The sequence below is a fragment of the Culex quinquefasciatus genome, chromosome 3, assembly GCF_015732765.1.
Source record: "Culex quinquefasciatus strain JHB chromosome 3, VPISU_Cqui_1.0_pri_paternal, whole genome shotgun sequence".
Taxonomy (NCBI): domain Eukaryota; kingdom Metazoa; phylum Arthropoda; class Insecta; order Diptera; family Culicidae; genus Culex; species Culex quinquefasciatus.
Window position 1 is genome coordinate 165,931,303 of NC_051863.1, and position 13,455 is coordinate 165,944,757.

A 13,455-nucleotide genomic window follows, 5' to 3' on the forward strand; every position below is an offset into this window, starting at 1 on the left:
AAAGCTACAGCGTATCATTTTTGTATGGACAACCGCCAAAATTATATGGAGACTTGTATGGGTGAACCAATGACACAAAATAGCTTCTTTGGTCATAGTAAAGGCCCCCACAAAGTTTGAGCCAAATTGAAAAATGATCGAATTCGGCCGATTCCGTGGAGAGCTGCTGAAATCATATTTCAGAATTTTGGTAATGGATATTATATTTTTATGTGTTACTTAAAAACTGAAAAAATGGGAAAATATTTTCAACTGACCCCGAGACCTTCAAATCAGCAAACAAAGTTTTAATTTGTTTGTTTTAATTCAGCTTGTTTTAAAAATGTCTTAATATTTTTCACAGTAAGCCCAACTATTCACCATTCTTTTGAAACGTGACGAGCTCAAATTGATTCAGCCGGTTCGGAATATGTTTTTTTTAAGTGTTATTTTTACGAATATTATTACTTAAAGATGCCATTGCCAACCCATTAAATTTCGGATAGAACATCATAATCGCCAACTTGTTTGCCCAAGTAAGGCCGTTGAAAATAATTGTTACTAAATTGGAGTGGCATGGGTATCTAAGCATAATTATTGACAAAAATTTTAACAAAAAATCAAAATATTTTAAAACGCAACGGAAATGCATTGTAATTTTCTCAGTTGATTCTTTCACTGTTTTGAAATGACTTTTGATGGCATCTTTTTTGTGAAAGATCTCCACAAAATGACAATATCTGACTGCAACCAACATAGCCTGGTGAGAATGAATAGTAATTGTACCAACTAAAATGATATCATCGCAAACTACCCCGATTAACCATCATGCTTATCGCAATGATCTCATAAAGCCTCTCCTCACAATTCCTTGGTCCAATCCACGATCTCATTAGTTGATTGGCATCGACAGCGATTAACGCATACTCCAACGATGATGGCAATTCTCCCCCCAGAGCGGTAACTCAAAGTAACTACGAGTGCTTGTGCTTTAATGTTGATGTGATTTTTCTCTCTCAAAGACCCCATCAACCAAGTTACCATGCCATTTAATCTTGTTTTTTTACTGTACAGAATAAACTCAAAAACCGCAGCGAAAAAGAAAGGTGCATGAATTGGGCAAGGTCACGAAACCGCTCCAAATTGAATTAAAATACCTTCGCGGTTGATTGGCGCGGCGTTACGGTCGGAACCGATTTACTACGCCGGCCAACGGTTACAGCTTGATCAATGATGTGCGAAACGAGTTTTTTTCTTCTGAGCGAATTGTATTAATGGTCCCCCAATTAGAAGTCGCTAATTTTCGATTAATGGCGGCGTCGCGCCGTTGATTGATTGGCTCGGAACAATCGTAAACAATCATTAAGGTTTTGTGGTTCTTATGATGGGATTTATTGATGGAGTGAAGATTTTAGAATATTTTTAAACAGCAACACTAGATGAAGTGGTTTAGTATGTGCACATGCTTACAGTCCAGACTCGATTATCCGAAGCCTCGATTATCCGAAGGTTTGTATGGGACTTCGGATAATCGAATTCCGGACAAAAAATGCTTTTTCGTATTTTTTTTATTTTCTTACTTTAAACATCAAATTTGAGTTCTGCGACCCCATTTTAGTCAAATTTAAATAGTTGATTGCCTGTAAAATTAAAAAAACGCATTTTTCCAATTTTTCATCATCGCTATTTTGGCCGCCATCTTTGATTAAAAAATTCTAAACCACTTTAGAGTAGTTTGAAAGTCATACTAAAGCTCAGCAATCAAAAATAAGACAACGAAAAAAAATTGTTTTCGTGGTTCGATTATCCGATGTGAAATTTTGGATAATCGAGTCTCGACTGTACTGACAATCAATCACAATGATCATTGTCAAGCCCACACGACCAACCGTCGAAGAGATGGTGAGATAATCAACGCAACATGCTCACACGAAAGTTGCATCTCCTCCGTGTTTGTGTACTTGCTGCACTTGCACTTGCTCCACCAAGTAAGGTGGTGTGTGGCCAAGTTCCGCGTCTGTCTGTCGTGTGCAGATTCTACTTTCACTGTCAACCGCCTGCTCTTGGCGGGCCATCATGAGACTTGGGCGCACAGAAATCGATAAAATGTGTCTAAGCGTTAGTATAATAATTGGTTTTATTTCTAAACTTAAATTCGAATTGCAAAAAATAAATGAGTTTTTAAAAATAAAAAAAAAAAATTAACCAATTTTATTTACAGTGCTGGCAGCAAAAACTAAAATACTGCACAGCGAAAAAAAAGCGCCAGGTCAAAACTTGTTTCGAATGCGTTTAGCATTGATCATGTAACGTTTCATGACCAGTTTCAACTGCAGACTGGGTGGTGAGGGGGTGAATACAGGATGCAATTGTTGAGGAAGGTTGGTTGAAACGACGATGGGTCATAAACTTTAAATTCACTTTCCATTTGGCGCGGTGCAAATTGTATGCAAACAAGGAATGTTTAATGTTTTGTTTTGCTTTGTCGTATTGAGGCAAGCTTTGGAACGAACCGAGGAGGAACTGATTGAGTCGTAAATTTTTGGGTGATAAAATTGGCTGACGTCTTTATTTGGAAAATTGCAGTAAAATTTACTATCGGTGCAAAATCAACCGTTATGGTAACGATCAGGTGAAATAAATTAGTTTTATTTTTTATGTGAAGATTATTTGCATTTTTCAGATTTTGTGATTAAATGCCAATTGTTAAACATTTGCATGTCAACAAACTTTGCGATGGATCATAATCAAAAGAAAATCACTGGATGTTCATCAAGAGAAAAAATCCAAAGGAAGCATGCTCTCCTCTCTCGCGCACGAAAGATCGGTAAAAAGAATCTAAAAAAAATCATCATCTTGATTATTCGGCGGAACATCTTTTTCACTACACTGTGTAACGTTACACGTTGGTACTTGACCTGTCACATTTTGTGGATGGGCAATGAGTGTAAACAAAGTGAAAAAATAATTTTAAGTGGTGCTGACATGGAAATTCATAAAAAATCATCAGCAGATTGATTTTCTAGGAAAATTTCAGGAGCGATTTTTTTTTGCGTGATTTGCCTCCTCTCTCTTTTGCGGGTGAAAAAAGTTTACAAGCGAAATTGATTTTTTTGCGATTATTCCATCCCTGCATCAAAGAATCTCTAGAGTGTTTTTAAGTCCTATAAGTCCTATTGTCTTTCATATGTTTATTGGACCTATTCAAACAAACTCTAGATCTGTTGAACAGTTGTTATAATCGTAGGTCCACTTTGAAAATACTTTCTTTTCCTGTCATCTTAAAGTGGCAAAATGGCATAATTGTTATCACCAAAAAAACTAAACTTAAATTAGTTTTTTTGTTGTGATTCCATTGTGAAACTACTTACTTATCCTTTCATTAGAGGGCTAAAAGTTTGACTTTTCAGATCTTAAACCGAATGGTAATATTTTTCGACATTTTTTTATTTTAAAGGGGACCAAATTCAAACTGAAATAACCTTTCAAAAAATGTTGCAAACAGTGTGTTGTATGTAACTCGCTGCATATCTGGATTTTTTCAGCATTTTTCGTATTAATCTAACTCGTCAGATCCTCTATAAAAAGCACGACTCGTATTGAAAAATCATAACTTTTCTACTGAAAAAAGCTGTTTCAGGGAAAAATCAAAGTTCTCTAAAAACGCAAAAAAAATTACATATAAGCGTTATAGTGAACAAGAAAATTACTGAAAATGTAAGCATTAAGTCACTTATTTTTAAAAATGTGAATTCATTTTTGTGAATTTTTGTAGAATTTTCATCTGTTAGATTAATGATTTAGCTATTTTTATTTAATTTAGATGTTAATACTCAAATTTTCACCCTTAAAACAGATTAATCAAAAATAGAATCAATTAAATAAGTGTAATAACATTGTTTGTTTTCATGGTTTTTAGCAAACGGGAAATTTAAGTATAGTCCAAACTCGATTATCTGAAGGCCTTAGAAAAATTTCACTAACCGAATCTTCGGCTCATCGAATCACGAAAAAATATGTTTTTCTTTGTCTTGTTTTTAATTGTCGAGCTTTAGTATGACCCCTGAACTAATGTGATTTAGCCTTTTTAAATCGAAGATGGCCGAAATGGCGGTTATGAACTAGTCAAAAATTGCATTTGGTCATTCAAATTTGACCAAAATGAGGTAGGACTCAAACTTGTTGTTAAAAGCAAGAAAATTAAAAAAAAATGTGGTGATTCGATTATCCGAAGTCCCAATCAAACCATCAGATATACGAAACTTTGGATACCGTAAAACGGGGTGACTTTGATAGCCGGGGTGACTTTGATAGGTTTGCGATTTTTCCGCAGAATGAAGAGTACAATTAAATTACGCAAGGAATGATTTAGAAACATACTGACCGTGGTAGAGAAGTGTTCAAAGTACCTCGAGAAGAACTTTTCATAACATTTTGACAAGTTTAAAAAGTTAGCTAACTATAGTTTAGAAAACGTTGATGAAAGTCATTATTTTAAACTTCTCAAAGTGTCATAATTTTCTCAATGAACATGATTTTTGATCGAAAAACAGAACGAATTTTCAGATTCTTTGGACAATTTTCCACTAGGAGAAGGTCAAAAAAGTTCGTAAATAATAAATAATATGTGTTTTTGAAACACAATTTAAAAAAAATCTCCAAATTTATAGGCAATTTCAGTTGAACAAATTTCATGTAAAATGTGAAAACTTGTGATTCGTGCTTCGAATTTAGTATAAAATGTAATAAAAAACGATTATTTTATAAACAAAACTAGTTTAAACAAATTTCAGGCAAAATGCCGACTTTTTAACAGTTTTACCAGCTCCCTCCGTGTACGCACGAGAGCATGCAGCTAGTGCTCAGTGCTCCATCGTTTTTTCGATTTTTTTCGCCGTAATTGATTGTGGTTACCCGCGAGTTTGCTTCTCCAGCATGCCAAAGGCCGGCCGTGGCCGTGGCAGTTCGAGTGCGGCCTCGAAAAACCCGCGAAGTTCGTCTACCGGCCGTGTGCAAAAGGTAAACAAACCAACGCCGTGTCGGCCGCCATCGCGCAGGGGAGCGTCAGCGCAGATGGAATCGATAAAAAGTTACTACATCCCGGATATGTTCCGAGATCACCAGTGCGAACCCGTTCCGGTACTTCCGGTGCCACGACCAGTGGCACATCAACATCCGCCAACATCCCCATCAGGAACGAGTTCCAGATGCTGAGCGACGACGAAGAAAATAACAACTCTGACGGTAGCAGCACTACCGACGACGACGACGACGATGATGGTCGTGCACGGAAAAAGTGCCGACGTCAAAAAGAACAACTCTCCAGCGGAACGTAGACCACCTCAATTTTTGTTTTGGACACGTTAGCGGACGATGTTGACGAGTTGCTGGAAGGCCTCGGATATTGTCTGAAAATCGGTAAGTCGGCAGTGCAAGTGATCACACTGACCAAAAGAATTTCGACCTGGTGTTTGAAGAATTGAAGCGTAGCAACTTCAACTTCTACACATTCAACCCCGAGAAGCCCCTGTTAAGGTCGTCTTGCAGGGTTATCAAGACCGTCCGATCTCCGACCTGAAGGGTCACCTTTCGGACGCCGGAATAAAACCGCGGGAGATTAAAGTGCTCTCGCGCAAGACAACGGTAACAGGTACACACACACTGTACCTGTTGTACTTCGACCGCGGCTCCGTCAAGATCCAAGACCTGCGGCGGACTAAGACGTTGGACGGTTTTTGGGTAAACTGGCGGTTTTACACCAAGAACCCGACGGACGTAGCGCAATGCCACCGTTGCCAGAAATTCGGCCACGGCTCGCGGAACTGCAACCTCCGGCCCCGCTGCGTGAAGTGCGGTGAGTCACACCTCTCGGAGGCGTGCGCACTGCCACGAAAGGCGGACTTGGGGGACAAGGCAGAACAAACTAAGCCGCGCGTAAAGTGCGCGAACTGTGACGGCAACCATACCGGCAATTACCGCGGATGCGTCGCGCGCAAGGCCTACCTCGAGGAGCAGGAAAAGAGGAAGAAGAAAGCGTCCCACCCTCCTCAGCGAAGTACGAGCGCAGCCGTTCCTGCAGCTGGACAGCGTACGGTTCCAGCGGAAAACTCAGCGTTCCCTCCTGGTTGGGGGCGTTCGTTCGCCAGCGTGGTCGCTGCCGGTAGCGGCAGTACGGCCCAGCAAGAAGTCACCGGGAAGATCTCTTCACCCTGCCGGAGTTCTTTGCTCTCGCGGGGAGATGATGACGCGGTTTCGGAGCTGCCGGAACAAGGCAGAACAATTCCTGGCCCTTGGGGAACTGATGATCAAACACATCTACAAAGGATAAATTACCTGTGATCTAGATATAAGCTTTCTCTTCCTCTATCCCCTTTCCTTTGCAATTTCTGTAAGTTTTTATAGTTTTTTCTTACTCTTGCTAGTGCCTTAGTTAAAGAAATAATTGTTCCTAAATGGATTATGATGCAACACACAGCTGTAAGGAACTCCAAAACTCTGTTATGCACTTCAAAATAACTCATTGTATCATGATTATTCACCAATAAAACCGAATTGAATTGAATTAACAGTTTTACCTAAAATTTATATGTAGTTTGCTAAAAAGCTTATACCCTTAGTTAACTAAATATAAACATTGATTTTTTTCTTAAAAACTATATCAGCTACTTTAGTGATGGTACATTTAGCGTAAAAATAAAGTTTGAACATCTTAAAAATGATTTTAACAAGAAAAAACTATGACTATCAAAGTCACCCCGGAATTAAAACTAAGAATCTTTAACGTAACTATTTTTCTAAACATTATTGAAAAAACTTTTTTCCGACATAGTTCTTGGACTTTGTGTGGCCTACCCCAGTACATGTTTTAAAAATAAGAATCTTGAGAAAAACCTTACCTGTTGGAAAATAATCTAAAAACAAGTTGAAATCCTATCAAAGTCACCCCGGTTTACGGTAATCAAAGCTTTGGATAGTCGAGTCTGGACTGTATTTCAAAAAGTTTAGGCAATGTCTATTGATAGCAGTAAATAGTATTTTAGTTTTCGCCTGTGCTTTTTGGGAAAGGAATTTTCATTGGTCTTATTATTTAAGTTATACAGATAGGACGTGTCACAAGCTAGCGACGAAATTAAAAAAAAATATTTTCGTGGTACATCAGGCTGTTGCAAATATTTTCCAAATTTGGTGTCACTCCCTCCTGAAAAATTGGTTATAAAATCAGGGAGTCTAAAAAAAATATAAAAAGCTCAATTTTAATTTTAGCTCAATCAATTTTAAATTCATTTGAATTTTAGTAAATTTTTGATATTCAGTACAACTAAATTTTACTTGCTCTATTTAAAAACCTGTTTCTGATCATCAACCTCCAACGAAATAATTTTAATTTAGATAGCGGCCGTTATAAATCAAAACAACAATCCCAGGCGGATCTAGAAATTGTCACGATATTACTTAATCTCAAATATTAGATCACCCACTCAGCAGCTAGCCAATCAGCCAGGCAGCATCTAGAATCCTCATCCATATGGAGAACCTCCACCTTCCGTAGCGCTAGGAGAGCAGCCACGGAACGCGCAAACAAGCTCGTTAATGAAATCCACAACCTGGCGCAATCTTAATTCTGTCCCCACCCGCCAACCCTCATTTGGACCAAGTCCGATGCCTGAGATATTGCATTAAAATTGCGTGTAACTCCGACTTTGCACACTCCAACTTGCTTTAATTTCCCGCTCCCCATAAGCCCCGAACCATCGACGATTCTGACTCTGAGTTGGTCGCGTCAACGCCGGACGGGAAAACAGACAACCTGCCTTAAACGGACATTAGACTGAGCTCTTGATTTCGCAAATGGAACTGTTCCAACTGCCGCCACTACCTACCATTACCTCGCGGGGACCTGGAACTGTAAATCATTTCAAACCAACACTTGCGGGGCTGATGTTTATGACGGTTGCAAATCTATCGTTACCCACGCGCACCACTCTTGGACCCCGCGTTCAAGAGCAAAGTTGTGGACAAGTTCAAACACTCCCACGCCATAACGGGTCGTTCGGCTCAGCTTCATTAATTTGGCTACAATTTTTGGAATTTCACGCAAAATACTAATTCTACCGTTTCGAATCGATTCTTTTTCCTCATTCTTCAATTCAGCTGTACCTGGAGAAGGTCAACGCATCCTGGGGCTCACCGGACAGCAACCAGTACCACATTCAAACTGACGAGGGTCCCGAGCGATACTTTCGGTACCAAACTGACAACGGGCAGTTTCGGAAGGAGAAACGACTCCAGGATGGCACAGTGATTGGTAAACCTTGCTTTGAGCGTGCGATTGAACTAGTCGCATCTGTATCGGGGTGATTTAGAAGGGGTTTGGGGATGAATCTCCTAATTTTTGGTTGATTTCTTTTTAGGGACCGATGCGTGGATTGATGCCTCCGGGTATCTCCGACAGAAGGACTACATCGCCGACGATAAGGGCTATCGGATACTGAAGTCCAAGACGGTGTTCGTTGGAACGGATTTGCCGATTCAGGTATGTCAATATCGTTGGTAGACGGTGAATTCGTAACGATTCTTCATTCATATTTCTTTCTCCGTAGGACGCCATCAAGTCCGTCAAGAATCGGCCCGCCGACTCGGGTGTTCTAGTATCACACCAGGGTCCAGCGTACGTTCCGCCACCGCGACCTGTAGCCGTGGTGCCTACCACTCCGGCACCGATCGCTCCGGTGACCCCTTCGGACATCAAGTCCGTCTTCATTCGGCCCCACTCACAGCCGGTCAACACCAACTACCTGCCGGCAAATATAGATCAATATTTACCGCCCAGCAGGCACTTCCCTTCGAGCACTCCACGACCTATCTACGTTTCCCAGAGCACGACTTCCGGATATTCTCCGCTAGCCGGAAACGACCTGTCCTCGACACCGATCGCCTTGTACGCACCCAGTTCGACGCCTTCTCCGTTGGCAGATCGTTCCGAGGCACATTTGCCACCGTTGGTGATTTATAATAGTGACGATTCGACGAAACGACCGAACGAATACCACCACCAGCTGGACAATGATCTACTACCTCCCAAGCAGCAGCAGATCTTCCAGGTGATTCCACCGAGGAGACGTTTCCAACAGGAACGTAGACGACCCACATATGTGGATCCCATAACGATCACTTCGGCGGCTCCGTTCATCGAACAGGCAACTCCTGCTCCGAAACCCTTGATTCTGCCCTTCTACGACAACAACTTGGATCAACAGCCTAGCTTTAACCGCGACCTGCTGGAACCTCCCCCGAACTACGGCCAGTACCCGGCAGTCCGCCGAAATGATCAACCCTACGACGGAGTGTCGGTGACCAACAACGGATTCCGGTACTACCTGCCACGGCAGTACCACGAGGAGGCAAACTCCGGCAGTGCGACCCGCGAGGGCAGCTTCGGCTACATCGATCCGTTCGGCATTCGGCGGGTCGTGTACTACAACACCGGACCGGGCAAGGGTTTCGTCCACCGCAAGAACAACCGCTTCGTGGGCTTCAACTCGACCCCGTACGATCCACGACCACTTTGAGTCGGTCCCCTCCCACGCGCCACAACAGTCGCCGTTGCCAAGTTCTTACGCTTCCACCTTAATTATTTATTATAGCTCCGAGACCTAGTACAAGTAGGTAGCCCCTACAATTGCTAGTAGATTAACGATTTCACAGAACGCCAAGTGGTCCGAAGGATGTACGGGGGCGACCGCAGTGACCACGCGGGCGTTCTTCAAGAGTGACAGTTACGGATCACGTTTAAGAAGTGGAGCAGAGATTCGAATTAAAACAACTAATGAGTCGTCGGGTCGTTGTCGCCGCCGTTATGGCGGGATGACCTCCGGAGGTGCACGACACGACCCGATCGTGAGGGGGGGGGGACGCGTTTTTCTAATCTCTCTGTGGGATCGCAATTGGGACAGTTCTCTTAGAAAACACACACACATGTCTTCATTTTTGGCTTTTGTATGAACAATAATTAACCACCGAAATCATAGAGAACTGCCAAATGCGTGTGCATTACTTAGTTGGCAAGGGGATTTAGTCACATGTTTACGATTAGTGGGTTTGCTACTGAACACCGAAGTCAAGGCTACCAAGACCTCATGGAGGACTGACATCATCATAAGGTATTCATTGCCAGTCCAGAATGCTCTCAATACCTTGACTGTCTGATTTCGAGACAGATATTCGAATTTCAAATCCAGGCTCAATTTGCCTGCCAGGGTAGTATCGATGATTCATACTGCCGCAAGATACTCTTGGAGTCAATTCCGGTGATCTATTAATTTCTTGGGCTCTTTGTGAGGTTTGTAGGAAACGCTGTAATTACACAACTCAATATAGCAGTTATTATAAAAAAAAGCAAATCCGGAGCGGCCCACCACCACGAGAGGTCAACTAGTCAACCAATCCATAAAAAATAATTGTAGGGCACTTGGTTCACGCATGATTTGGAAGTTCTTTGGACGCATGGAAGGTTTTTGATTTTTATGTCTGCCGGATGCAGCTGATCATAATATAATTATATTTATTACAGTTCACTTAATTTGTTGTTTGGTCTGCTTCCACACTTTTGCTTAATAATATTTTTATTTGGTTTCACGATTCAATTCACTTTTTTCAACTCCTCATACCCGCCAACTAAGAATCGCATTGTGGTTTGGTTGAGCGTTTTAGCAGAATGCATTACTTAAGAATCGCAGTTAATTTGCACATTGCTTACTTTTAAGCTCGCACTGCATGTCTGATTTGATATGCTACCACGCTGACGCTTGATTGTAACAGATAACATATATGCCTACGCTTTGCTTTGCTTAACAAAATTTCGACTAAATTGCATGTACTCGAAATTGAATCTCCCTGTTAGGGGCAAAGAACTTCTCCATTACCATGCATCGTTGTGTGGTTTTGGAGGCTAATCTGTGCATATATTTGTGATTTCTTCGTATAAATAACTTCTCATGTTTATGTTTTAGCTGTAAAATTACTTTCATTAATATTACATTTGTTAAAAATATATTATGGTTAGCTATGTCTGGATTGCATCTTTTTCTCATTTAAATTCATTTAATTTCAAGTGTTTGATTGAATAAAGTGTTCAATTTGCTCTCATTTATATTTTTCTTTTTTCACCTCCAATAGTTTTTCGTATTTTCTTTAAAAGTAATCTTTTACCAAGTTGTTATCAAATTCTTCAAAAAATTAGTCATTTAATATCAGGTGACGCTTTCCGACAATAAAATATATAAAAATAACAAATGAAATTAGAAAAAAAAATCACAATCTGTACACTTTGTGTCTAAAGCCTTTTTGCTAACACCGCAAAACGCAACCCCCCATTTCATAGATTATATTCGCCTTAAGTTAATCCCGCTGCCGCTTTACCGAAAAAAAGAATTGCCATATTTGTAAGTTTTATTTCAGTCTCTAGCAGTTAAGTCAGGTTCCAGAGCCGGCAGATAGTAGATCATAGATCCAGTTCGATAATCCAGTTAACTTAATTTAATCATTAAACGAAAAAACACCAGAAAACAAACTAATTGCCATATTTGTAGAGTTGAACGTCACACAAACACACTCTAATGATAACCAACTTAAACACAGTTGATCAGTTTCGTTTGCAATGCGGGTAGTTCTTTGGAAATAGATGTTCATTTGATACATTTTAGTTTCATTTAAAAAAATACCTTCAACTTTTTCACCAAGCAAATGAATTTCCGTTACTAAGAACTTTCCTGAACGAGAATGAGCTCCCACCAGACAAAATGGTTAAGCTTTCTGTTTTTAATCCACGCAAGTACCCATCTCATTTTAAGCGCTATTTAAAACCATTACCAGCAGTCTTCCAGGTTTGGGAGACACGTTGTTCATAGATGTAAATAAATTTATGTACACGTGTTGTAGCAGAAGATGGAAAAATACAAATCAGCAATAAATCTCTGTTTTGAGCTAGAAATTCCGAAAAAAAACACGTTGACTACGTTTCTTGCAAGGCCGAAATACCAGTTCTGTTTGGGGGTCTGGATTGTGGCTGATGACCGATAATAGGCGCCTCTTGGGGAATAAACGCAACTTTAGCTCTATAAATTGCAGCTCTTGACGAGACTAAGAGTCATTAGGGAGTGAGATCGTAATAGGTAGCGATCATAATGGTAAGTAAATTCTTGCAGCATAGCTTATTGCATATTATACATATTTCTTCCTTACAGAAGTACCGAAGATTATTAATAATTATGGCAGTCGTTGCCTTATCGGAGCAAACCCTAATCACCAAATTAATAGGTTTAAAGGCCCTCAAAAAGTTTGCAGTTCTAACACCTCATGAAAAGAAACCATCAACCGAAATCATAATCGAAAACACCCAGCCATATCCACCAGTAGCCCAAGATCGTCCCTACCCATCCCCAGCGGATCCTCCAACGCACTACGGAGAACCGTACACAACCCTGCCACCCCCAACAACCACCCTCCCACCTCCGGTCGTAACAACCACGGAAGCGCCGATCACCAACCCTCCATATGTTCCCCACGAAACTTACGGCATTCCCACACTCCCACCTCCCGTGGTACCCCACGATACCTACGGAGTTCCAACCCTTCCCCCAGTCCACGTCCAGCCCACGGAATATCCAGAGCCGGAACCCGCCGAACTCACCACCCAGCAGCCCCTCGCGGATTGTGCGCCAACCAAACTCCAAGCCAACCTCTACCAGCTGGAAACATCCTTCGGTGGGGACGCCACCGGCCAGGTTCATCTCTACCCAGCTGTTCCGCTGACGCACACCGGAAATGACGTCGTTACCACGTGGTACACCGGAGTTGTCCCCGTCGATACGACCCAGATCCAAGTCGAAGATCCCAAACCACAGTTCCTTGGAACGCCCCTTGAGAAGGTCGTGGAAACGGCGCAGCAGCAACTTCCGGCTTATGTGCCAGGCCTTACGGGCCCGTCGGTGGGCAACGGAGTCGCTGGCGATGGGGGTGGCCTGATCTGGGCTGCTGCACCCAGCAAACAAGTTTACCCGTCGGCGCAGTACGGACCGCCTGGTTATTTTAACCAATTTTATTGAAACTTTGTTTTGGAGTTAACAAAATAAAAAATACTTTTTTTATACTCTCAACAGTTTGAATTTCATGTTTAAATTCAAAGATCATAAAAGCACAAATACAGTCCAGACACGATTATCCGCCTCAAGCCTCAATTATCCGAAGTTTCGATTATCCGAAGTTCGATTATCCCAAGGTTTATATGGGACTTCGCATAATCGAATCACGACAAAAAAATCCTCTTCCAGATTTTTTTCTCACTTTTAACATCAAATCCGAGTTCTGCGACCCCGTTTTAGTCAGATTTAAATAGTTGATTGCCTTTTAAATCACAAAATGGATTATTTTTTTTTTTTCAATATTTGATCACCGCCATTTTGGCCGCCATGTTGGATT

At 41.3% G+C, this 13,455-nt stretch overlaps 1 protein-coding gene across 1 annotated transcript in view; it reads left to right on the top strand.

The window, feature by feature from the left end:
• LOC6043712 overlaps positions 1–11,981 on the top strand; it is a 50,127-nt gene extending 38,146 nt beyond the window's left edge. Inside the window, exons 2-4 of the mRNA XM_038263080.1 lie at positions 8,131–8,284; positions 8,391–8,512; positions 8,580–11,981. Coding sequence (XP_038119008.1) covers positions 8,131–8,284; positions 8,391–8,512; positions 8,580–9,548 — 1,245 coding nt within the window. The 3' untranslated portion in view covers positions 9,549–11,981. The remainder of the gene's footprint in view (positions 1–8,130; positions 8,285–8,390; positions 8,513–8,579) is intronic.
• Positions 11,982–13,455: the final 1,474 nt, after the last annotated feature.